Below are 20,033 nucleotides of genomic sequence, written 5' to 3'. Positions count from 1 at the left end.
AGTAAATGTAAATCACTTAGCCCAGTATTTGGCACATGCTAAGTGCTCGGCAACTGCGATCTGCTATTACCATCATTGTGGGGTAGTATTGCGCAATGCTTAAAAGTATAGGCTTTGAGTTGGTCAGACCAGGATCCAAGCCCTTGTGTTGCCATTTAGCTGTGAAATCCTAGGTGAGTCATTCGATCTCACTGAATCTCAGTTTTCTTCTACATTAGAATTTCCAGAGTTGTTATGAAGATAAACTAAAATAATGTATACAAAGTGCTTTGCCTAAAACACAAGGAAGCTATGTTTAAACAATCCTGCTTGTATCGTCATCAATGCCTTTGGTAATAAGGATGATGACCCAGGAAAGCAACAAAGCACAAAGTACAAATTACTTAAAGGACCATGAGATGTCCTCTCCTGCAGTCACCTAAGCCAGTTTTGGGGTGTTCCCTCTCAAAAACAACTTGCATTTGACCTAGGAGGCAGCTCAGGCCTCAGCTCCTGCAGAAAGCTCCCCTGACCCCTTGCCCCTCTCCACGCTCCTAGAGTATCTTGCCCATATCTCCATTGTAGCACTTACACAGTTCATTGTAACTGTCCTTTTACATCTGTCTTCCCTCTGCCTACTCTGGAGCACCTTGCACAAGGGACCAACTCATGTAAGTCTTTGTGGCTCCAGCACCTAACTCAGTACCTGGCACTTGATCAACTCAATGGAAGTGTGTTGGATGAGTGAATTATTAATGAGTTAATGCATGCATGATATTTTATAATTTATTGTCAGTGTTGTTTTAATATAAGTATTTTATAACCCATCTATCCCTCAGGAACAACTGTACTCAATCGGCACTGGACTTGTGGGCTGAACCAAATATTCTAGGGTCAATCTACATTAGTGATCAAAAGAGGATCTGAAGTAGGACATAAGTCCTCACTACAACCATGCAAAAACACATGTATACATGCTAAAAAGCATTAGAAATCAACTAGGGGTAACAGAAATGGTCAGTGTTTAATCTCCATGAGGTTATTTCTTCTTTAAAAATGTATCTCTTTCACTAATGAAAACTTTTACTATCACCCACCCTGTATTAGACTCCAGGTTCTGTGCCAAGGACAAAAATGAATAATTCCTGCCATCATGGAACCAGACAGTAGAGGCACTAACACTCTAGAAGAGAACCCTAAGTACCTCCCTGAAGTGACAGCCTGGGGCCCTCAGTAATCTGTCCGTGTTTTTCAGAAACCAATGAAGCCATCACCAACCTGACCTCTCCTCCATTAAATAAGCTTTCTCATCAATTAAGTTTCTACATGCTAGCAGTAAACTACTAGAAACTGGAATTTTAAAAGAAAGCATTTATAATAGCATCAAAAATAATGAAATACTTAGGGACAAATCTAACAAAAGACATGCAATACCCATACATTGAAAACTCTAAAATATTGCTAAGAGAAATTAGAGAAGACCTAAATAAATGGAGATACATACTGTGTTCATGGATCAGATGATTTAGTATTGCTAGTAGGTCAACTCCCCCTAATTGATATAACAATTCAGCACAATCCCTACCAAAAGCCCCACAGGCTTTCCTGTAGAAATAGGTAAGCTGATTCTAAAACTTATGTGGACATGCCAATAACTTAAAATAGCAAAACAACTTTGAAGAACAAAATTGGAGGACTCGCACTACCTGATTTCAAGACCTATTATATAATGAAGCTAACAATCAAAGCAAACTGATACTGGTGTAAAGACAGACAAATAAATTAAAAGGACAGCATTAAAGTACAGAAATAGACCAACATATACAAGTCAATTATTTACAACAAAGGTACCAGAGTAATTCAATGAAGAAAGGAGAATCTTTCCAATAAATGCTGTGGAAAAACTGGATATTCAAACGCAATAAACGAACCCTGACCCCTTACTTCACACACATAAATTTTTTTAAATCTCAAAAAAGATCATAGACCTACATGTAAAACCTAAAACTTTCATATTTCGAGAAGAAAGCATAAGAGAAAATCTTTGTGATCTCAGATTAGGCAAAGATTTTTAGATAGGTTTAAATTATAAATCATAAGTCATAACAGAAAAAATGATAAAATTAAAATCTTCTGCTCTTCCAAAGATATTGATAAGAAAATAAAAAGATAGGACACAGGTTGGAAGAAAATATTTGCAAAATATATATCTGATAAGAGACTTGTATCTATCTGTAATACATAAAAAGTTCTTAAAAATCAATAAAAATAGCCCATGTTTTAAAATGGAGAAAAGATTTAAAATGAGATTTTACCAAAGAAGATATACAGATGGCAAATAAGAAGCATATGAAAAGATGCTCAATACCATTAATAATTAGAGAAATGCAAATTAAAACTACAGTGAGATACCACAACATACATACTAGAATAACCAAAATTTAAAAAAAAATAGTAGCAGAAAATTTATGGAGTAACTGGATGGAAATGCTATTGAAAATGCATAATGGTACAACCATTTTGAAAAACAGTTTAGCAATTTTTTATAAAGTTAAACATATACTTACCATACAACCCAGCAATCCTACTCCAAGGTATTACCCAAGAGAAATTAAAATACATGTTTACACAAAGATCTGTTAGTGAATATTCAAAGCAGTTTTATTTGTAATAGCTATATACTGGACACCCAAATGTTCATCAACTGGTAAATGGATAAACATATTACAGTACATCCATACAAGGGAAAATTACTTAGCAATAAAAGGAATGAACTCCTGATACATGCAAAACCATGGAGAATCTCAAAAGCATTATGCTAAAAGAAAGGTAGCAAGTTCAAAAGACTACATATGCCATGATTTCATTTATATAACATTCTAGAAAAGATGAAAGTACAAGGACAGAAATCAGAAATAGTTGTCATGGGCTGGGAGATGAAAGAAGGGGCTTAACTACAAAGCAGCACATGACAAGTTTTTGGAGGGATTAAAATATTCTATATTTTGATTAGGATGGTGGTTACATGACTATGCATTTGTCAAAGTTCATCAAACTGAATCTCTAAAAAGTGAATTTTACTGTGTATAAATTATTATACCTGATAAATCAGCATTTAAAAGAAAATAATATGGGATGTTTATAATAAGGAGAAGCTATCCATGTGTCAGGACAGAGGTGTTCAGGAAATCTCTGTACCTTCCTCTCAATTTTTCTATGAACCTAAAACTACTCAAAAAATAAAAATCTCCATTTAAAAAAATAAAAGTAAATATGCTAGAAATACATCTATTAACAAGATGAATGGGATGCTATGTTTTAATTAAAGTAGGTTTTAAAATTAAAAAAAGAAAAGAAGGAAAAGAATCTTTTTCATCTGCCCCCAAAACCTGAAAACTTGTCTCTAGGAGACTGTTTGGTACAAAAAAAAGCACACACAGACCCTAGAGTGGAAGAGACCTTGATTCAAATCCTAGCTCTGCACTTACTAGCTTCGTAACTGCACAAGTAACAACCTCTCTGAGTAAACTCTGTTAAGTACAGACATGAATAGTATTGACCAATTATAGTGATGACTTAATGAAATCATGTACAATCTGATAATTAATTCTCAAAGCTATAGTTTCCTTCAGCGCACCCCATTCCTCAAACTGACAGTGGGGATCCCCCTCATTAATTTAAGTGTTCAAACAGTGGTGACAGGAATAGAGTTTGACAACCTAACTTTAAATTGTTCAAGGATTAAAGTCAGGGGAATAATAAGGCAAAGAGCAGCAATGCCTTTTTCTTTAATTCCTTCAACAGATGCAAAGGAAGTAATGGTCCCAGTTGCTTGCAGAAAGCAATGTGCCCAGGAATCTAAAAGATTTTCCTTCTGAAAATAAATGGTTCCTAAAGAGTAGAGGCCACAGGGGGACACCTTTGGCCTCCTGAAACAAGGAGCAGATTTTTCTCAACTATAGAGTCAATATCTGGAAGAGGGAGGGGGAGGGGAAGGTGGAGGCTGGTCTCAGTATGCTTATTAGTCCAGGCTCAGACACAAACTTGGCTTTGATTTTTAAAACTGTGTGTGGGTATATGCGGCAAAAGGTAGATGTGGAGTCTAGAAAAGGAGAGGTCACTAGGTATTGTCTCTACACAAAGAAACCGGGCCAGCTCTGCACCATTTCCTTAGCTACAGAATACACTCCACAGGAAAAGACATCATTAACATGATATCACATAGGATGAGAACTTTAGTTTCCAAAAAGAAAAGTCACAAAGACATTCAATGAGGCCAGTGGAAAATCGGGGATGGAAAAATCCTCCTCCATATAAAACAACAGTGCATCTTAGAATCAATAATTTCTAGACACAAAGTTTGTGGAAATTAAGAACATAATGTGGGTGGTATTCAAGTCGATGGGAGAGTGGGAAATTATTTAATAAAATAACTTTGGGGCTCAAGTCTTGCAACACTAATAAAGCTGGATTCCTACCCTCACTCTTTATAGCAAAATAAATTCTAAGTGCATTAAAGAGTCTAATATAAAACATAAATCATAGAAGCACTTAAAGAAAACATGGAAGTATTTTTTTTTAATCTCAGGGAAACCATTTCTAAGCATGATGCAAAACCTAAACTATAAAGCAAAAAATAGATCAATTTGACTACTTAAAAAATTGTTTTGGGGGAGTCAAAAAAATGTCATAAGTTTTGAGGCAAATTGCAAACTAAAAATATATATATATTTTTAAATACAAAGGCCTAACCTCTTTAACGTAAAAAGAGCTCTTATAAACCCTTGATTAAAAAATGTATAATCCAACAGAAAATGGGCAAAGAACATGAACAGAGAATTCAAAAAAAGAAATACAAATGCCAATAATTATATAAAACCAAAATTAATCTCATGCACACTTAAATAAATGCAAACTAAAATAAGATGCCATCTTTAAAAGGATGTTTGACATGGAAATGTTTATAATATTAAAAAATGGAAATTATTGCAAATCTACCAACAGAGGACAGTTAAATAAATAACGGTACATAAATATAATTAAATACCATGTACCTACTACAATTTAAATTAACTATACTGGAAACATTGAAAGCAATCTGTAGCATATGGTTAAGTAGGAGGAAAAAAACGAATTCAATCTGTACAGCAAGATTCCATTTATCTAAAAGTGTTCATTTTTATCTATTTGTGAATAAATGTACAAAGATAGGTCTGGTAAGAAAATTTACCAAAATGACTGCAGTGATAGCCCTTGGGTAGAGGAATTTCAGGTGATTTTTTACTTTATTTTAAAACTGTAGTGTTCTTTTAAAAATCTACGATGAGCACAGATTTTTTTAAACTTAAGAAAACTGTTATTTTCATTTTTTAAAATTATCAAGTTTTAGTACGATATTTCAACAAAATAAAACAAAAGGCTGCCAACACGCAGTACGGCAAATGGCCAAGACCAAGACCCTTGCCCTGTGGCTGCCCCTTCGAACCAGCACTAGACAACAGGAGGAAGACAGGTAAGTACATAGTCTAAGGTTTACAAAAGTAAAGCAAGGTGCAGGAAGGCTTGGGTTCAGAGAACAGGTTTGGAGGGTGAGAAAGATTCAAGTCAAACATTGGTTCCACCTTATTAGCTGTGTTGACCTTGGCCAAGTCACTTAATCTCTCTGAACTTGTTTCCTTGTTGTAGAAATAGGATAACTGCCTCTACCTTATAGGGTTGCTGAGAGGATGAAATAAGATAGACATGTGATACCTTCAGCTAACTGCTTGGCACATGTAAACATCAGGTGCTTATGTTATTATCTTGGACATTTATAACATTCATTCACATTGCAACCACTATATTCTCCATGACTCAGGGTCACAGAGCAAAGTGAAGGAACTGCAAACCTCGGAGAATCCAAACATCTGGTCTTGGACAACATGCTTCTCTAGCCCTTTGAAACCCTTCCTGGAAGCAGCAAGTGAGGGATCCATGGCAGCCAGCCGGAATGAGAAAGGACAAAGCAAGGGCCTAAATAATTCCCTGATGCTGCCTACTGTGCAGTCGATGAGCCAGCACGACTCACTCCTCTCCTCCCACTTTTCCTCCTGGGTTGGCTGGAACCTTCCCACACACAGCTGTATGTTACAATCCTAGAAAGACTACGTGAACGCCAAACCAGAAAGGACTTAGATCATCTAGTGCAGCATCTTTCATTCTGCAGATGAGGCACCTGAGGACCAGAGAGGAGAGGAGACTTGCAGGGAACCAAAGCAATCAGTAACCAGCCCAGACTCTTGATCATGGAGTCTCCTCCTACTCTCATCCTTCCCTTCCCCTGGCTGCACCCTCACAAGGTCTCATTTTCCCCTATTTCCATTCCCTTCTTCATTTCCTGTCAGAATCCTTAAGGACCTTTCTCTCCTCCAGCAGCCTTAATTGTCCTTTATGGCTCTGTGATGAGGGAAGGAACCAAACTAGGATTGTTCTGACTCAAAGAATGGCCTAGAAAGAGGACTGTTATGGCCATCACTAAGTCAAAACCCACAGAGCCACTCTTCTGCTTTCAATAGCAATACGGCCCTAACTATGGTGTGAAACAAGAAGGGGAGAGAGAAGAGCTCTCAATTACTCTCAATCCTCCCTGGTGACACTGGAGGTTACCTTGAAACTCTTAAGAAAGGAAGAGCCCGGAAGAGAGAGGTACCAGCAGATTCAGGAGGAACCAGCAGACTCTATCTCTTAGGTCGAAATGCAACCAAGATGCAGGGCAGCCATGGGTGAGGAAAGACTTGAAGGCAGGAGTGGAAGGCCACTTTCCCAGGACAGTCCCGACTCCTGGCAGTGACTGGGCTGGGGCTTACCTTGGGCAGACTCACTGGAGTCCTGGGCTTGGTCCTTGGGTTCTTAATCAAGAGCCTTTGATCCAGAGGAAGCAGATGGTATTTCATAGCTTCGATGAGGAAGTCCTTACAGGTATTGTTATTCTTTATCAAAGCTTCTTCTTCAACCGTCTAGAGGTAATAACCCACAGGTGATCCAGGAGTAGAGCTCAGCCACATTTGCCACCCTGGGCTGAGTCATTCCTGCACTCCCGCACTCATTCATTCCCACACCGCACCATCTTAGACCTCAAAAGAAAAGTCCACAGGGTTACCACTTGGTGCTCACCTCCTGCATTTTCAGAGCTCTGTGGAGTAAATGATTAAGCTCTGGCATCAAATAGACAGGGATACAAACCCCAGCTCTATTACTTAATTCCTCTGATCCTCAATTTTCTCATTTGTAAAATGGGCATATTAAAGTTGCCCACAACCTCAATGATTGTGTGTTCATTTGTTGGTTTTGAGGCTTACATGAGATTATGCAAATGAAGACAATTAGTTGTCCTGAAAGCCTTTTCCCACATTCCTCCTGGTGTGAATGCACTATAATGTTTTGGTCAGATATCTGAGAGGCGGAAAGGGAGAAAAAATAAGGGAAGAGGTATGAAATAAAACAAAGTGACAGTCAAGAAGAACTCATATCCATATTCTTCAGTGCAATCCTCAGGGAGAAAACTAGCCAGTGAGGCACTCTCTAACAGAGCAGTGATATCAGATAAGAAAAAAATGTCCTGCACGAAAATGTCCTGTCTGCCTACTAACTTCACCTTGGACCCCATCTAAGCTGAGGCTAGGGCTTCTTCACCTCTTATTCCAGAGCTGTGGACCTAAGCAGAAGTTCAACAAGTATAAACCTAAATGTTTCCTGAACAAGGCCAAGGATGAAACATTCTGATGCTCTCTCAAATCTCCACTCTTTGGTCCAGTCAGATTGCTATGTGGCATATCTGTAAGGAGTGGTATGGTCTCTGGAGGCCGCTTTACATTTTCTTTGCTGAAGTGTTTGGCATCTGCTGGGAAAGGTCAATTCCTTTCAACAGCTAACACTGACTGAATGTCTCCTGATTAGGCAGCCCAGTGTCGGACACCAGGAAGGAACTGTTGAACAAGACAAAGATCCTGACACTGGGGCGCTCAAGTCCAGTTAGAGAATGAGAAGGGCCTCCACACCTCAACTATCTCAGCCCTCAAGCTGGTCAAGCACAAGGCCTAGCTGAGCCTCTCCTGAGCCTATAACTGGGAATGAAAATGTGGCCAAGACCATCACCTACTGGGCAGCATTGAAGCTAGCAGGGAAAGAAGAATTGATGAGATAGGGCCTCTGCCACCTCTCCCAGACATAATTCTCAAGAATGCGCCCAAGGACGCTGTTTCTTGGAAGGTTTTTTTACTCTCCCACTGAGGGACTGAGCCAGGTTAGAACAAATGATAAACTTAGGGTGAGTTAAAAAAAATTAACAGGATGAGAGAGGATCTCTACAAAAGCTTGGGAGGAAAGAGAGATGCATGAACAGCTACTTCTCCCAAAGAACTCATTCAAGCTTGAATGAAAAGCTCCCCTAGAAAGTTAATGCTTCATGGGTACAGAGTTTCAATTTGGGGTGATAAAAAGTTTTAGAAATAGATATGGTGATGGCTGTACAGCAGGGTGAATGCAATAAATACCACTTAAAATGCTTAAAATGATAGTTTATATCATCTATTTTATCACAATAAGAAATTATTTTTACAAAACAGCAAGTTACACAATATTTTTAAACATTTAATAAAAGCCTAATAAATATTAACTATTGGGGGAAAAAAAAAAAAAAAAGAAACAAGGAAACACCTCCCCCAGAAGTCTGACATTGTTGGTAAAGTTTGTCTGGAGCTTTTTCCCTTTCTCCTCCTCCTCCTCCTCTACATAAGCCATCCCCAGTGGGTTATACCAATTTTAAGTTTCGAGATCAAATAAGTGTTAACAAAATATCCTCTTCCAGAGATGTTCTGAAAAGAGTCTTTTTTTAAAAGGGGGCCTTAAAAAAGCCCTTTTTAAAAAAAAAAAAAATAAAGGGTCTCCCACAACAGTTCTCAGGTCCATTGCCTCTGACCCCCTTCTTCTCCAGATCTAAACCCTACTTTGTCATAATAACCCAGGAACTATTTCCTAAAGTCTCTGTTAAGTTTTGGCTGTAGACATCTGATGGAGGTTGTGGCTAGGGGTCTCTAAGACCCTTCAACTTTCCCTGGAACACAGGGTCCCTCCCTGTGGAACCAAGACTGCGCTAGAGGCCAGACGGCCACCTCTACCTTTGATCAGTATCTCCCTGGACAGTGGGAGGTCAGACTCTGACACGGGGAGCTCTGACTGGTTCAGTCCCTCCGCTTAGGGAACTTTATCTAGAGGAAGGATATGCTGCCACCAGGTGGCAGTGGGTACCATTCAAAGTGCAAAATGCAAGGCTCAGCACCTGAGAAGAGAGCTGAGTGAGGTTCAGAGATTCAGAGAACTTTTTTCTAACCCCTTGGCCTGTGGGCAGCATGTCACGAGCTGAAGACTTTACAAGTGCTTGTGAGGACATTTTCTCCTCTATTACTAATAGTCGCAGTGGTTGTGACAACAGTAGTAATATCAGCTACAGTCACCGAACACTGGGTTGCAGGCTTTACATGGATTATCTCATTCTATCCCCAAACAATCCTATACAGGCAGGTGCAATTTTTATCAGATGAGAAGACTGCGGTTTAGAAATACTGAGAATTTGCTCAGTGTTAGATGGCTGGCAAGTGACAGAGCTAAGCTGAAGGGCTGCTGAGCCTCCTCTTATCTTTCCTTCACTCTTTACATTTCTTCCAGAGACTTTTCAGGGACAGCTAAGGGCTGGTCTACTGCCTCAGTGTTTTGTTTTGTTAATATATTTAAGTTGTAATCTCTGCCTGCTTCTAAGAGTATGTAATGTCACTGAACTGTAGAAAATAAAATGGATAAACAGAAGAGAGAGTATTAAAGATGGCAGTCTGCTTAGTTCAAGGTATGTGCTTTAGAGCCCTGCAGACTTGTAGTTGAATCCCTACCCTGTCTCTTACCAGCTGATGACTCCAGATGAATTCCAACCTCCATAACCTTCAAGGCCCAAATTTGCAAAAATGGGTTTAAAATCTCTACTCACAGGGTTATTATAAGGATCGAATGAGAAAACATGTGGCACCATGTTTTCAGAAGTAGATGAAATATACATTCCAGGCACCTGTGAGAAATTAGTTTATACACTCCTGAACTGGACTCCAAGTTGCCTAAAACTAAGGCAAAAAAGGAACATGGCAACACTTTAGACATGACCCTTCTTGCTTTGTCTTCAACAATAAAAGTAGCTATTATCAAACATTTACTCTGCCCTGCTCCATGCTGAACACCTGACTTACAGATTCACAACACCTTTGGTCCCCACAACAACCCTTCTATGGAAGAATAAACTGAGCCTTTAAGAGGTTAAATAAAAACTCCAAACTAACAAGCAGTAGAGCAGGGACTGAAACCTAAGTGTCTTATTCTCAAACCAATGCAAAGCCTTACACTACCACATCTCACACTTAACCCAGTGAGGTGATGCCCACAACCCCTACAACCCAGAAAATGCCTCAACCATTCCATACAACCAAGGTTGCCCAATGCTACTCCTAGAGGCCTGGGTAAGTAGGGAACGCCTTGGTTCTTCACACAGGACTCACCTGTACTAGGTAATCCCTAGGTAGAAGAGGGAGACGGACATGTTCCATCAGTTTTGCCATGTGCTCTAAACGGGTTTCTTTCTCATAATTAATCCAGGAAATCACAGCTTCAAATACCTATAAAGAAAATCAACACAGATAACTTTACCAGAGATGACAGCTTTCAAACAACTTCTTCAACCTGAAAAAAGGAAAAAAAGTTAAAAGTCATCCACGAATGTATTTAAAGTCCAATATTTAAAATAAAACAAAAATAGAAAGTCTTTGTTTACTAGCTGCTGTGAGAGAGTAATCACACACAAACGTTATAATAAACCTGCTATCCCAAATGTAGAATCTTCAGGTTCATTGCAAAATAAAAATCAGTTCCAGTAGTTATTTAAGAGTAGAAATACAGAGCAATGACTCTGAACCAAATTTTATAAAGAATGCTCAAGAGGACCAGAAGCTGCAGGGGCAATGTCATCATCCCCCTCACACACGCCCTTCTTCTCATTTACCTCTCCCATGTTCGGTTAATGCAGAATAAAAACAATTAAGAATATCCTTTGCCAAAAGTTGGTGGTAATGATGAATGGAAAAAATTTCTCCACAGACGTAATCTCTCCTTTGAGGTCAGACTCATTTCTATACAAATCAAAACTGGGCTTGGAGAGAGCATTTGAGAGATCTTACTCCCCAGCATATATTGTCAGTTTGGCTCAAATAAACTCATAAAAATTCTCTACGGGTCTGAGAAAAAAAAAAAAAAAAAAGAAGTCCTTGGAACCGAAAAGGAGGATCTATGGTTTAGGTGTTTGCCTTACTCAAAGATAAGTCTAAATTCAAACTCTGCACCACCACATACACATGGACAGATAAAATTCAGCGTGGATAAGGTTGCAGGGAAACTAGCACTGTTTGTGGAAACTTAATTAACATGGCTTTTTAGGAGGGGAGGGAAGAATTTGGTAATATCAGTTCAAAAATTTAAATGTGCATATTCTTTGACCTAAAAATAACACTTCAAGAGCTCTAGCCTACAAAAACACAAAGGTGGTGCAAGACTATGTGTTCCAAGATGTCTACTGCACGTTTTTGTAACAGGATAAAGAAGGAAACAACCTAAAGTCCACTAGTGGAGAAATTATTAACCTAGTATCCATACCTTGGGAAGTTTTCAGGTGTTAAAAAGGATAAAACAAAACACCATGTGCCAGAAAGCAAATAAGTGCTCAAACGTTAAGGGGTACACAACAAATGGACACTGGATGGGGCTTTCATTGCCAACATTTGGGGCAACTTAAACATCAAAGAGAATAATGAAGAAATCGGACAGTGCTGCTTGGGTGGGATGTGGGTGGGGGTGATGACTAGGAAGGGACCACAGGAAAATTTTATGGTAATGATATCTGGCAGTTACATAGGCATATGCATTTGTCAAAACTAATCAAACTGTACATTTATTACCTATACATTTCACTGTGTGTAAATCATACCTCAATTTAAAATATTCTTAGTTTAAAAAATGATAATAATGGATGACAACAACAAACAAAAGAATACATGAGTCCACACAATACTTAAAAAATATATATGGGAAGGGCTCTTCTTCACAGAAAAATGCCAGCTAATAAAAGTAGAAGGAATAACAGAATTTGAAAAACATCATTTTGCAACTGTCAAGGTAATATCTGATTCAGCAAAGATCATCCATGGATGCTAAAATCATTGGGTAAAAAGTTGTTAAGGAACAAGATATTCATGGTTCTCAAGGTATTACCTCCCAGATTGCTTATTAATTACATTGGAGGGTGGAGATCCTCAAATGGGAAAATCTGACAGATACCACCTTCAACAAGAGATCAAACCTAGCACTGTAGGACAAATTATATTCTTGATAGTGATTTAATGGGAAGGACAAAGTATCCTCTATGTAATATTCTTCCTAAAATGTTTAACCTGAATCTTACAGCAAGGAAACAATCAGACAACTCCATATCTGGAACATTCTACAAGACAGCTGGCCTGGATTCTTCAAAACTATTATTATTATGAAAGACCAAAATAAAAAAAAGACCAAAAAAAAAAAGATGGGGGGCAAGGAAACAGTTCTAGATTAATGGTATTTAGAGACAGAAGAACTAAATGTAATGCATGATCCTTGACTGGATCATGGATGTAAAAGAAACAGTCACAAAGGACTTTTTTGAGACTAATAGGAAATTTGAATACCCACTATATATTAGAAAATATTATTGTATCAGTGTTAACTCTCTTTGGTATGGTAATGGTTTTCTGGCTAGAAAAAGAACCTCCTTGTTCTTAGGAAGTGAAAACCAAAATATGTAGGAGTGAAGTATCATGATTTCTGCAATTTACTGTCAAATGATTCAGCAAAATAAAAGATTAAATATGCAGAGAGAGAAAGCAAATGAAACAAAATGTTAACAACTGGTGAATCTAGGTAAAGAGTATATGAATGTTCATTCTTTCAAATTCTTCTACAGGTTTAAAACTTTTCAAAACAACAAGTGTAGGGGAGAAGAACAGAAATTCTAAGAGAAAAGGAAAAATACCACAACAATATTTAAAATGTGGTATAAAGTCGAAATGACAACTACATCTCCCGGAAGGGGCGAGACTTCAATTTTTCTTAACTTAATTATATTTTTTTGTGTATATTAATAAATTAATGATGCTTTGCCCCTAAAATGCTTGGCCCTATTTCCCAAATACATACTTAAGTCAGGATGGGCATACTTGAATTGGAAAAGGAATAAGTCAGAAAGGGAAGATAAGGAATAGAATGGAATAGAACAGAAGGAAAGGACCAGTATATATGTATAGTTTGCTCCCAGTTCTATATAAAATAACCTATATGTGTACAAGCACGCACGCACGCGCGCGCGCACACACACACACACACACGGGAATCCTCATTGTGTTCATTTTTTAAAATTAATAACTGTCATAGAGCTATATCCCTCACCCTCATAGCATTATTTTGTGAATAATTGTGTTTTTCTTCAACTAGTCCTTAAGATCTATGAGAATAGTGATCTTGTTTTATTTGCTGACACATAATATACATGCAGATACCTTTTGATGAATGAATAGTCAAATAAGTTAAGAACATAAGGAGGCAGTGGAACCTGCCCAGGCTGGGGCAGAGAGCAGGACCGGGGAAGAGGAGGCTGGAATCTGAGTGGGGAGGGCAGAGCAGAGGATCCTGGAGAAGCCCAGCTTTGCTGGGTTAGGCGGCAGGCAGCCACAGTCCCATTCTGCCTTGCACTGTGGTTATCTACCATTCCTTCTACTCCCCTTTACTAGACTGTGCGCTCTTGGGGGAAAAGAAGTGTACCCGCTGTCTCAGCACTTCCTGCTGCCTATCACCATGCTAGGCACAGAGCAGGTGGCTGGTGGAGAAAGCTTTCCTGAAGAATGAACCTCAAGTCCTTGAGTAGGTGGCAATTATTGATCACGCCCTTCCCCATGAACCAGCTTAGTCTTTGTTACAAAAGCTGAAAAGCAAGCTGAGTACAATGAAGTCGATATTTAACCTTATCTTTATTTTTGGCTTGACTTGTTGAACTGGTTCCACTTAGTTGCACTGTTTACCTACTCAGCTGTGAAAGCCACAGCACTGGGCAACAACGATGACCTTCTCAGCAGCTAGAGAAGGCCACATTTTTTGTTCACTTGGACCTCATGCTTTAAAAATAAACAAATAAATAAAATCCCACTAGCATTAGCCTTCGATGTGCCTAAAAACATTCCCAACAGCCTCCCACCTATCAAGGGACTAATCAAGGCAAGGGGGGCAATAAGTAACAGCAGTTGGTATTCACCACGTGCAAAGCCAGGCAGCCCATTCTTCATAGATACTGTCTCCCTGGACTCTCATGAGAGCCCAATAAGCAAATAATCTTGCCCCTTATTAAGTGACTCACCCAAGTCCAGAGCCAGAAAGCAGCAGAGATGAAGTCAACATGAGCCCAACTCCATACTCTTACCAGTTGTTCTCAGCTGCCCGTCTATAGCAGCAGTGGGTAGACTACAGCTCACAGGCCACACATTTAGCCTGCCACCTGTTTTTGTAAATAACGTTTTATTGGAACACAGCTACACTTATTCATTTACGTATCATCTGTGGTGGCTTTCACACTACAACATCGGGGTTGAATTGAGACTCTATGGCCCACAAAACCTAAAATATTTACTATCTGTCCCTTTGTAGGAAAAGTTTATCAACCCCTAGTCTATAAAATCTAAGGAGACCCTGTGGCTTCAATCATGGAACAGAGTGGGTTATACTCAGATGAAAATACTTTACATGGGTCCCATAATGAAATAATTAGCTGCCACAAGGCACACTTAGGGTCTCACTTTTAAACAAAGAAAAAGCATCATTTCCTCACTGCTTCATATTCCAAAACCAATTTATTAAATGCTACAAGGTTGCTATGTGGAAAGAAGTAGAGAAAATTCAATTTCATCATCCTCTGCTCACTATACTTCTGATGCAAACACAAGCCTGGCCAGAGAACACCAGATGAACCCCATCATCCTACCCCACCCCTCTAGTTATACAAGCAGCCAGGCCAGACTATACCTGTACCCTGCAAGTGCAGTGGAGCGCCCTGGGGCATTTACCCGTTTCAAAATGTGTTCTGAGACTCGAGAAAGGGAACTCAAATTAAAATAGGCAGGGTAGTGACTTGACAAAAAGAAAGGTCCAGTTGAGGGTGAGTTTCAGCAAAACACAGGATGGGGAAAAAGAAGCTAATTTTGATAACATCAAGGAAAAAACTAGGTTCCTACAAATAGACCTAATTTGTTACTCAGGACTTGAGAAGGACTAACTTTATTATCAGTGCCAGGCATTTTATATGCATGATCTCATTTAATCCACCAAAAACTCAGTTACAGGGGTATCACTGTTCACATTTTACAGATGAGGAAATAGCCTCAGAGAGGTCAGCAACTTGTCCAAGGTCACACTGCCAGGAAGTAGTGGATCTGGGATGTGACTGCATCTCTAACTCTAAAAATCCAAATCCCAACATTATGTAATACTGCATCTCAGAGGCACGACTGACTGGAAAATGTGGAGGACTGCTGAGTTGGGAAGCTACATTCCTAAATCCATAATCCTAACCACACCCTCCACATCCTCCCAGTACTTCCCCCTCAGGTAACCTTTTCTTTCCCAAGGATTGAACCAATAGCATTTGCCAAATCCACTGCCATGATTTTAAATCAAGAAGACAGCACTTCTAGACACGAGAATGATTGTCAGATTTCTGTTGTTTCTTAAGCCAAAGCATAACCAAGCGTTAACGTTGACCATACTCCCATCTCCCTGTCACACAACAGTGACAGCCGAGAGTCACGATGTGCATGCTAGAGCTGGAGCTCATCATGTGTGTGTCTTTCCAACCCAGCATTTGTGACATTACACTAGTCGTTTGAAACCCACCTTGGTGGAAATATTTACACCATGGAATTAGCAAATGAATCAGCAAACAAATTGGGGCTTTTAGAACTTTTTTGGAAGGCCAGTTGCTAAATATTTCCCAGCATATCACTGGCTGAGGTATTTCCTGGTCTGAGGGCTCCCCAGATTCCAGAAAACCTACCTAGCTGCACTTATCTTTCTGACAGTATCACCACAAAGATAATATCTTCATCTTAAAGTTTATAGAGCACGTAAAAGCTCTTTCTTGCCGTTGCTTCATTTCGGACCCACAAGGGCCCTGTGAAGCAGCTAGAGTCACTCGCAAAAGGGAAAAGTGAGGCAAAGAGTGGGAAAGTGGAAATTCAATCGTACCCAGCTAACTGGTACAGGACAGCAGTTTGAACCGCTGGCTTTCATTCTACACTTTCACAGCACCCTACACATTTCCTCCGCAACACATTTCTCAGTTTGTAGCTACATATTTATTTGTGTACATACGAGATAAAATCTGTCTCCTTTGTGTGATTACAAGTTCCATGAAGGCAGGGATCTTGTGTTTATCTGTTCACCAATCTTTCACCTGTGACTAACACACTGTTTACCACACAGAAAGCATTCAATAAATATTTATTGAGAGAATGGATAAGTTAACCAAAGCAGGAATGACTGGGTGCATGGTTCTCTTCCTATTACAGCATACTGCCAAATATCTGACTTCATATAAATAAAAATGATGACAAAACTAGAACAGTACAATCGTCTTGCCTGGAAATTGTTCTTTAGCTCTCCACTACTGCCCATAGTCAGTAAAAAGACTTATATTATGATTCTGAAAAGGGTAAAGAAAAGGACTGAAACACAATGGTTTGAAAGAAATGTCGGCAAGACGAGAGATGATTTCAGTGCCCTAATCCGATGAATGACTAGAGCATTTCACAGGGATGGAGGATGTCTTCCAAGCAACATGACAAACTGAGGTGACTTGGAAAGAATCTTCCCCAGAGCTCCAAACATGTGAAAATGACTTATTTCAAAAAGATAAAAGATTTGAGCCAACTCAAAAGCAACAGGGAAATTCTCAAATGCTTTAAATAAAAGGATCCAAGTCTGGGAGCTAAATGAAAGCTGAGGCCAAAATGGCTCACAGGTCCATACAATTCAGATATGGGCTTTAATAGGTTGGAACTGGTGTCCCATCTGATAGAGCATCTCAGGCACAGGTTCCTTGTGGATAATCTTGCCCCAGCTGTAAACTGGGACTAGAAGAACTCTACCAGTTTGCTATGGAAGGGGTAAGGAAGCTCACCATCTCCTGTGGCTTGAGAAATTTCAACATCACAAAATCGAAACCCCAGGCTCACACCACATACGGATGTGGCATTTGAACTAACATTCTTCAACTGGCACAGGAGAGACTCAAGACAAATAGTAATACAAAATCTGTTTCTGAACCAGTATTCCTGCACTATAGGGGTGCTTCCACAGCCCTGGGCAACCTAGACTCCAATAGACATACACCCTCTGAAGATGGCCTCACAATAAAAATTATAGACCAGCAATGAAATAAACTGCCAAAAGGAAAATCAACAGATGCAATAAATAGAATATTTAGGGCAACCATAGAAAGGCAGCCTAAAAACTACTCTCCATATTGTGTTCCACGAAATACTAGGGGTAGGAAACATTCTGTAGTAAAATGGTTCTGGGACCAAATGAGCCTGGGGAACACATCATGTATAATCCCAAGTCCCCTTTAGGATTCACAAAGCTCACTAATATATAAAAGCTCTGACAAGTCCTATAGTTTCTTAATCTAAATTCCTTTGTTTTCTCACTGTCTCCGAAATGTATCTGACCTGAGAACCTTTTTCTTTTTTACCTAAAAACCTATAAACATCTTACAACAATGCAGTTTTACAGCACACAGTTGGGCAAATACTGACCTGGATAAGAAGGTCCTTACTCCTAACTCTCTCCACAGACTCCTACTCCACTCCCAGCCCCTTCTCCCACCCCATCCCCAAAGTCCCTGGATTCTCATCACACAAGTTACTTTTCTCCAAAGTATAATAAGTTATTGTAGATACCATGTCTGTATTCCTACAATTCCTTCAACCTGAATGGCTTTCCAAAATCTTACTCTTATTCTCCCAAGTTTTAGCTCAAATACTCCCTTTTCTACGAGTCCTTTCCCAGCTAACAATCTGTAATAAAATACTCCAGGGTGCTTTCCTTGAACTTTGATTCTACTTCTCTGGGGCACATATTATAGATACATGTTTTCGGTCTGTCTGCTCACCAGCCTCTTGAATAGTAATGACTGTCACTTGCCCCTGTCTCCCCATTGGGGTGGGCATGCATTAATAAAGAGCTGGGGCTTGGGACACCATCAGCTTCAAATCATGGAGCTCGCTATTGTTATTAAGACTTAGTTTCCTCTGCAAAATGGCGACAACCACCTCTGCCTTGCAAGTTGTAAGAATTAGAAATGACATGCAAAACAGTATGCTGGGCAAAAGAAGTCAACACAGCAGTTTTCCATTTATATAAAATTCAAAAACTGGCAAAGCTGATCCATGAGAAGACCAAATAGTTATGTTTCTCGGGTTGGGAGATAGTGACTGGAGGAAAGTTCTGGGATTCTGTTTCTTGATCTGGGGGCTAGTTATGTTGGTGTTGCACTTTGTAAAAAGTTGAGTTGTGCATTTTTTATTCATTCATGTCTCTGAATTTACTTCAATACAAATGTCAATCTTTTTTTTAAATAATGTGTGAAATGCACCTGGAGAACAGTGGGCAGTCAAGATAGATTTTTGGTTAATGGTGTTGCGGTATTCCCTTCTTAGGTGCTTACTGAATTATACTCTTCAAAGGAGAATAGTAAAATGTAACACTGAGGCAGAGGCCCAAGCCAGATCGTTGTTTGCAGGCTGAGAAGTTGGCAATGCTAATGATGACCTCAGAGAAAGGCAGGGCTGCCAACTGCTCGGCTGAGGCCTAGGATGTACCTGCTTCATCACCAGATAGCACCTGGACAGCAAGCACTCAAGCCTACTGGCCAAGGAGCTCCAGCTGTATCCTACACCCACTGCCAGCTGGAGAGGTTGGGAATTCAGACAGGAGGGAATGCAAGATTAATGATCCTGGCAGACAGGGACCAATCCCTTCCAAAAGATAAGATAGCAGAATTTGGTCCCTAATTACTGTTTTAGAAGATTACAGCACATTAAAAATGTGATCATGCAGACAGAAACTAAGCTATAGTTCTCATTATAACACATACTTGACACTTATCTAACTTTTTAAGAGAACTAAATTTCTTCATGACCTATATTTAAAATGTGGACCATTTCTCATTTGTAATCACTCTGAAAACCTCAATAGTGTTTCATAAGAAGGCATGGAATTCTTGAGGAGTCGAAACATGTTTATCAACTAAGAAAGCAAAGATTCAGAAAAGTCTAGTAACCAGCACTCAGTGGCAACACTGCGCTAGAACTCCACAGTCATCTCTCTTGCCTGTAGTGTGTGTCCCAGAAAGTTGCTTATCCTGCCCCTTGGTCACTGAGGCTGTCCATGGTGACAGTCTCAAAGGGGAATAAAAGAAACAGGATGTCTGCTTATAGGCTTAGCTCTGGCCTAGCAACACCTCCCGTGCAGAAGAATTGGGTAACTGGGTGGGGCTTGCTCCTCTTTGTTCCGTATTATAGTAAAGGAGAGGGTGGGGGTGAGGGTAGGGTGGAGGGGAAAGGTTCTACTCAAAAAAATAGTAATTTTGTGATTCTTATCAGACACTTTTGCCCTCTCTCAAAAAACAGAAATGTAGAACAAAAACTACATGAAGGAAAAAGCAGGACAGCAAACAGTAAATATCTATGCCTTCCTCTGAACTCTAGTTCCCAAATTTGTCCTTATTCTCTGGAAAAAATGTTAAAATTATTTCCATAACCTCAGCAAGCACAGGGCAGAGTCCAGCCCTAGTCTATCCCTTTACTTCCTCAGGGAATGTCTGCTCAGCACCTACGGTTGCCTCCAGGGGC

General features: G+C 39.5%; 1 protein-coding gene across 23 annotated transcripts in view; it reads right to left on the bottom strand.

Moving 5' to 3' along the window:
• The window catches only part of KLHL3 (kelch like family member 3), a 228,709-nt gene that overhangs the window by 26,080 nt on the left and 182,596 nt on the right, over positions 1 to 20,033 (bottom strand). For all 23 annotated transcript variants that reach the window (XR_004951879.1, XM_016160622.2, XM_016160625.2 and 20 more), the window contains 2 exons: positions 10,554 to 10,670; positions 6,825 to 6,974 (listed from right to left, as the gene is read on the bottom strand). Coding sequence is in view for 22 of the 23 variants with exons in the window: in XM_016160622.2 (XP_016016108.1) it covers positions 6,825 to 6,974; positions 10,554 to 10,670 (267 nt within the window). In the remaining variant the exon portion in view is untranslated. The remainder of the gene's footprint in view (positions 1 to 6,824; positions 6,975 to 10,553; positions 10,671 to 20,033) is intronic.

The sequence above is a fragment of the Rousettus aegyptiacus genome, unplaced genomic scaffold (assembly GCF_014176215.1).
Source record: "Rousettus aegyptiacus isolate mRouAeg1 unplaced genomic scaffold, mRouAeg1.p scaffold_m13_p_7, whole genome shotgun sequence".
Taxonomy (NCBI): domain Eukaryota; kingdom Metazoa; phylum Chordata; class Mammalia; order Chiroptera; family Pteropodidae; genus Rousettus; species Rousettus aegyptiacus.
Note: the sequence above shows the minus strand (reverse complement) of the source record. Positions and strands in the feature narration are given on the sequence as shown.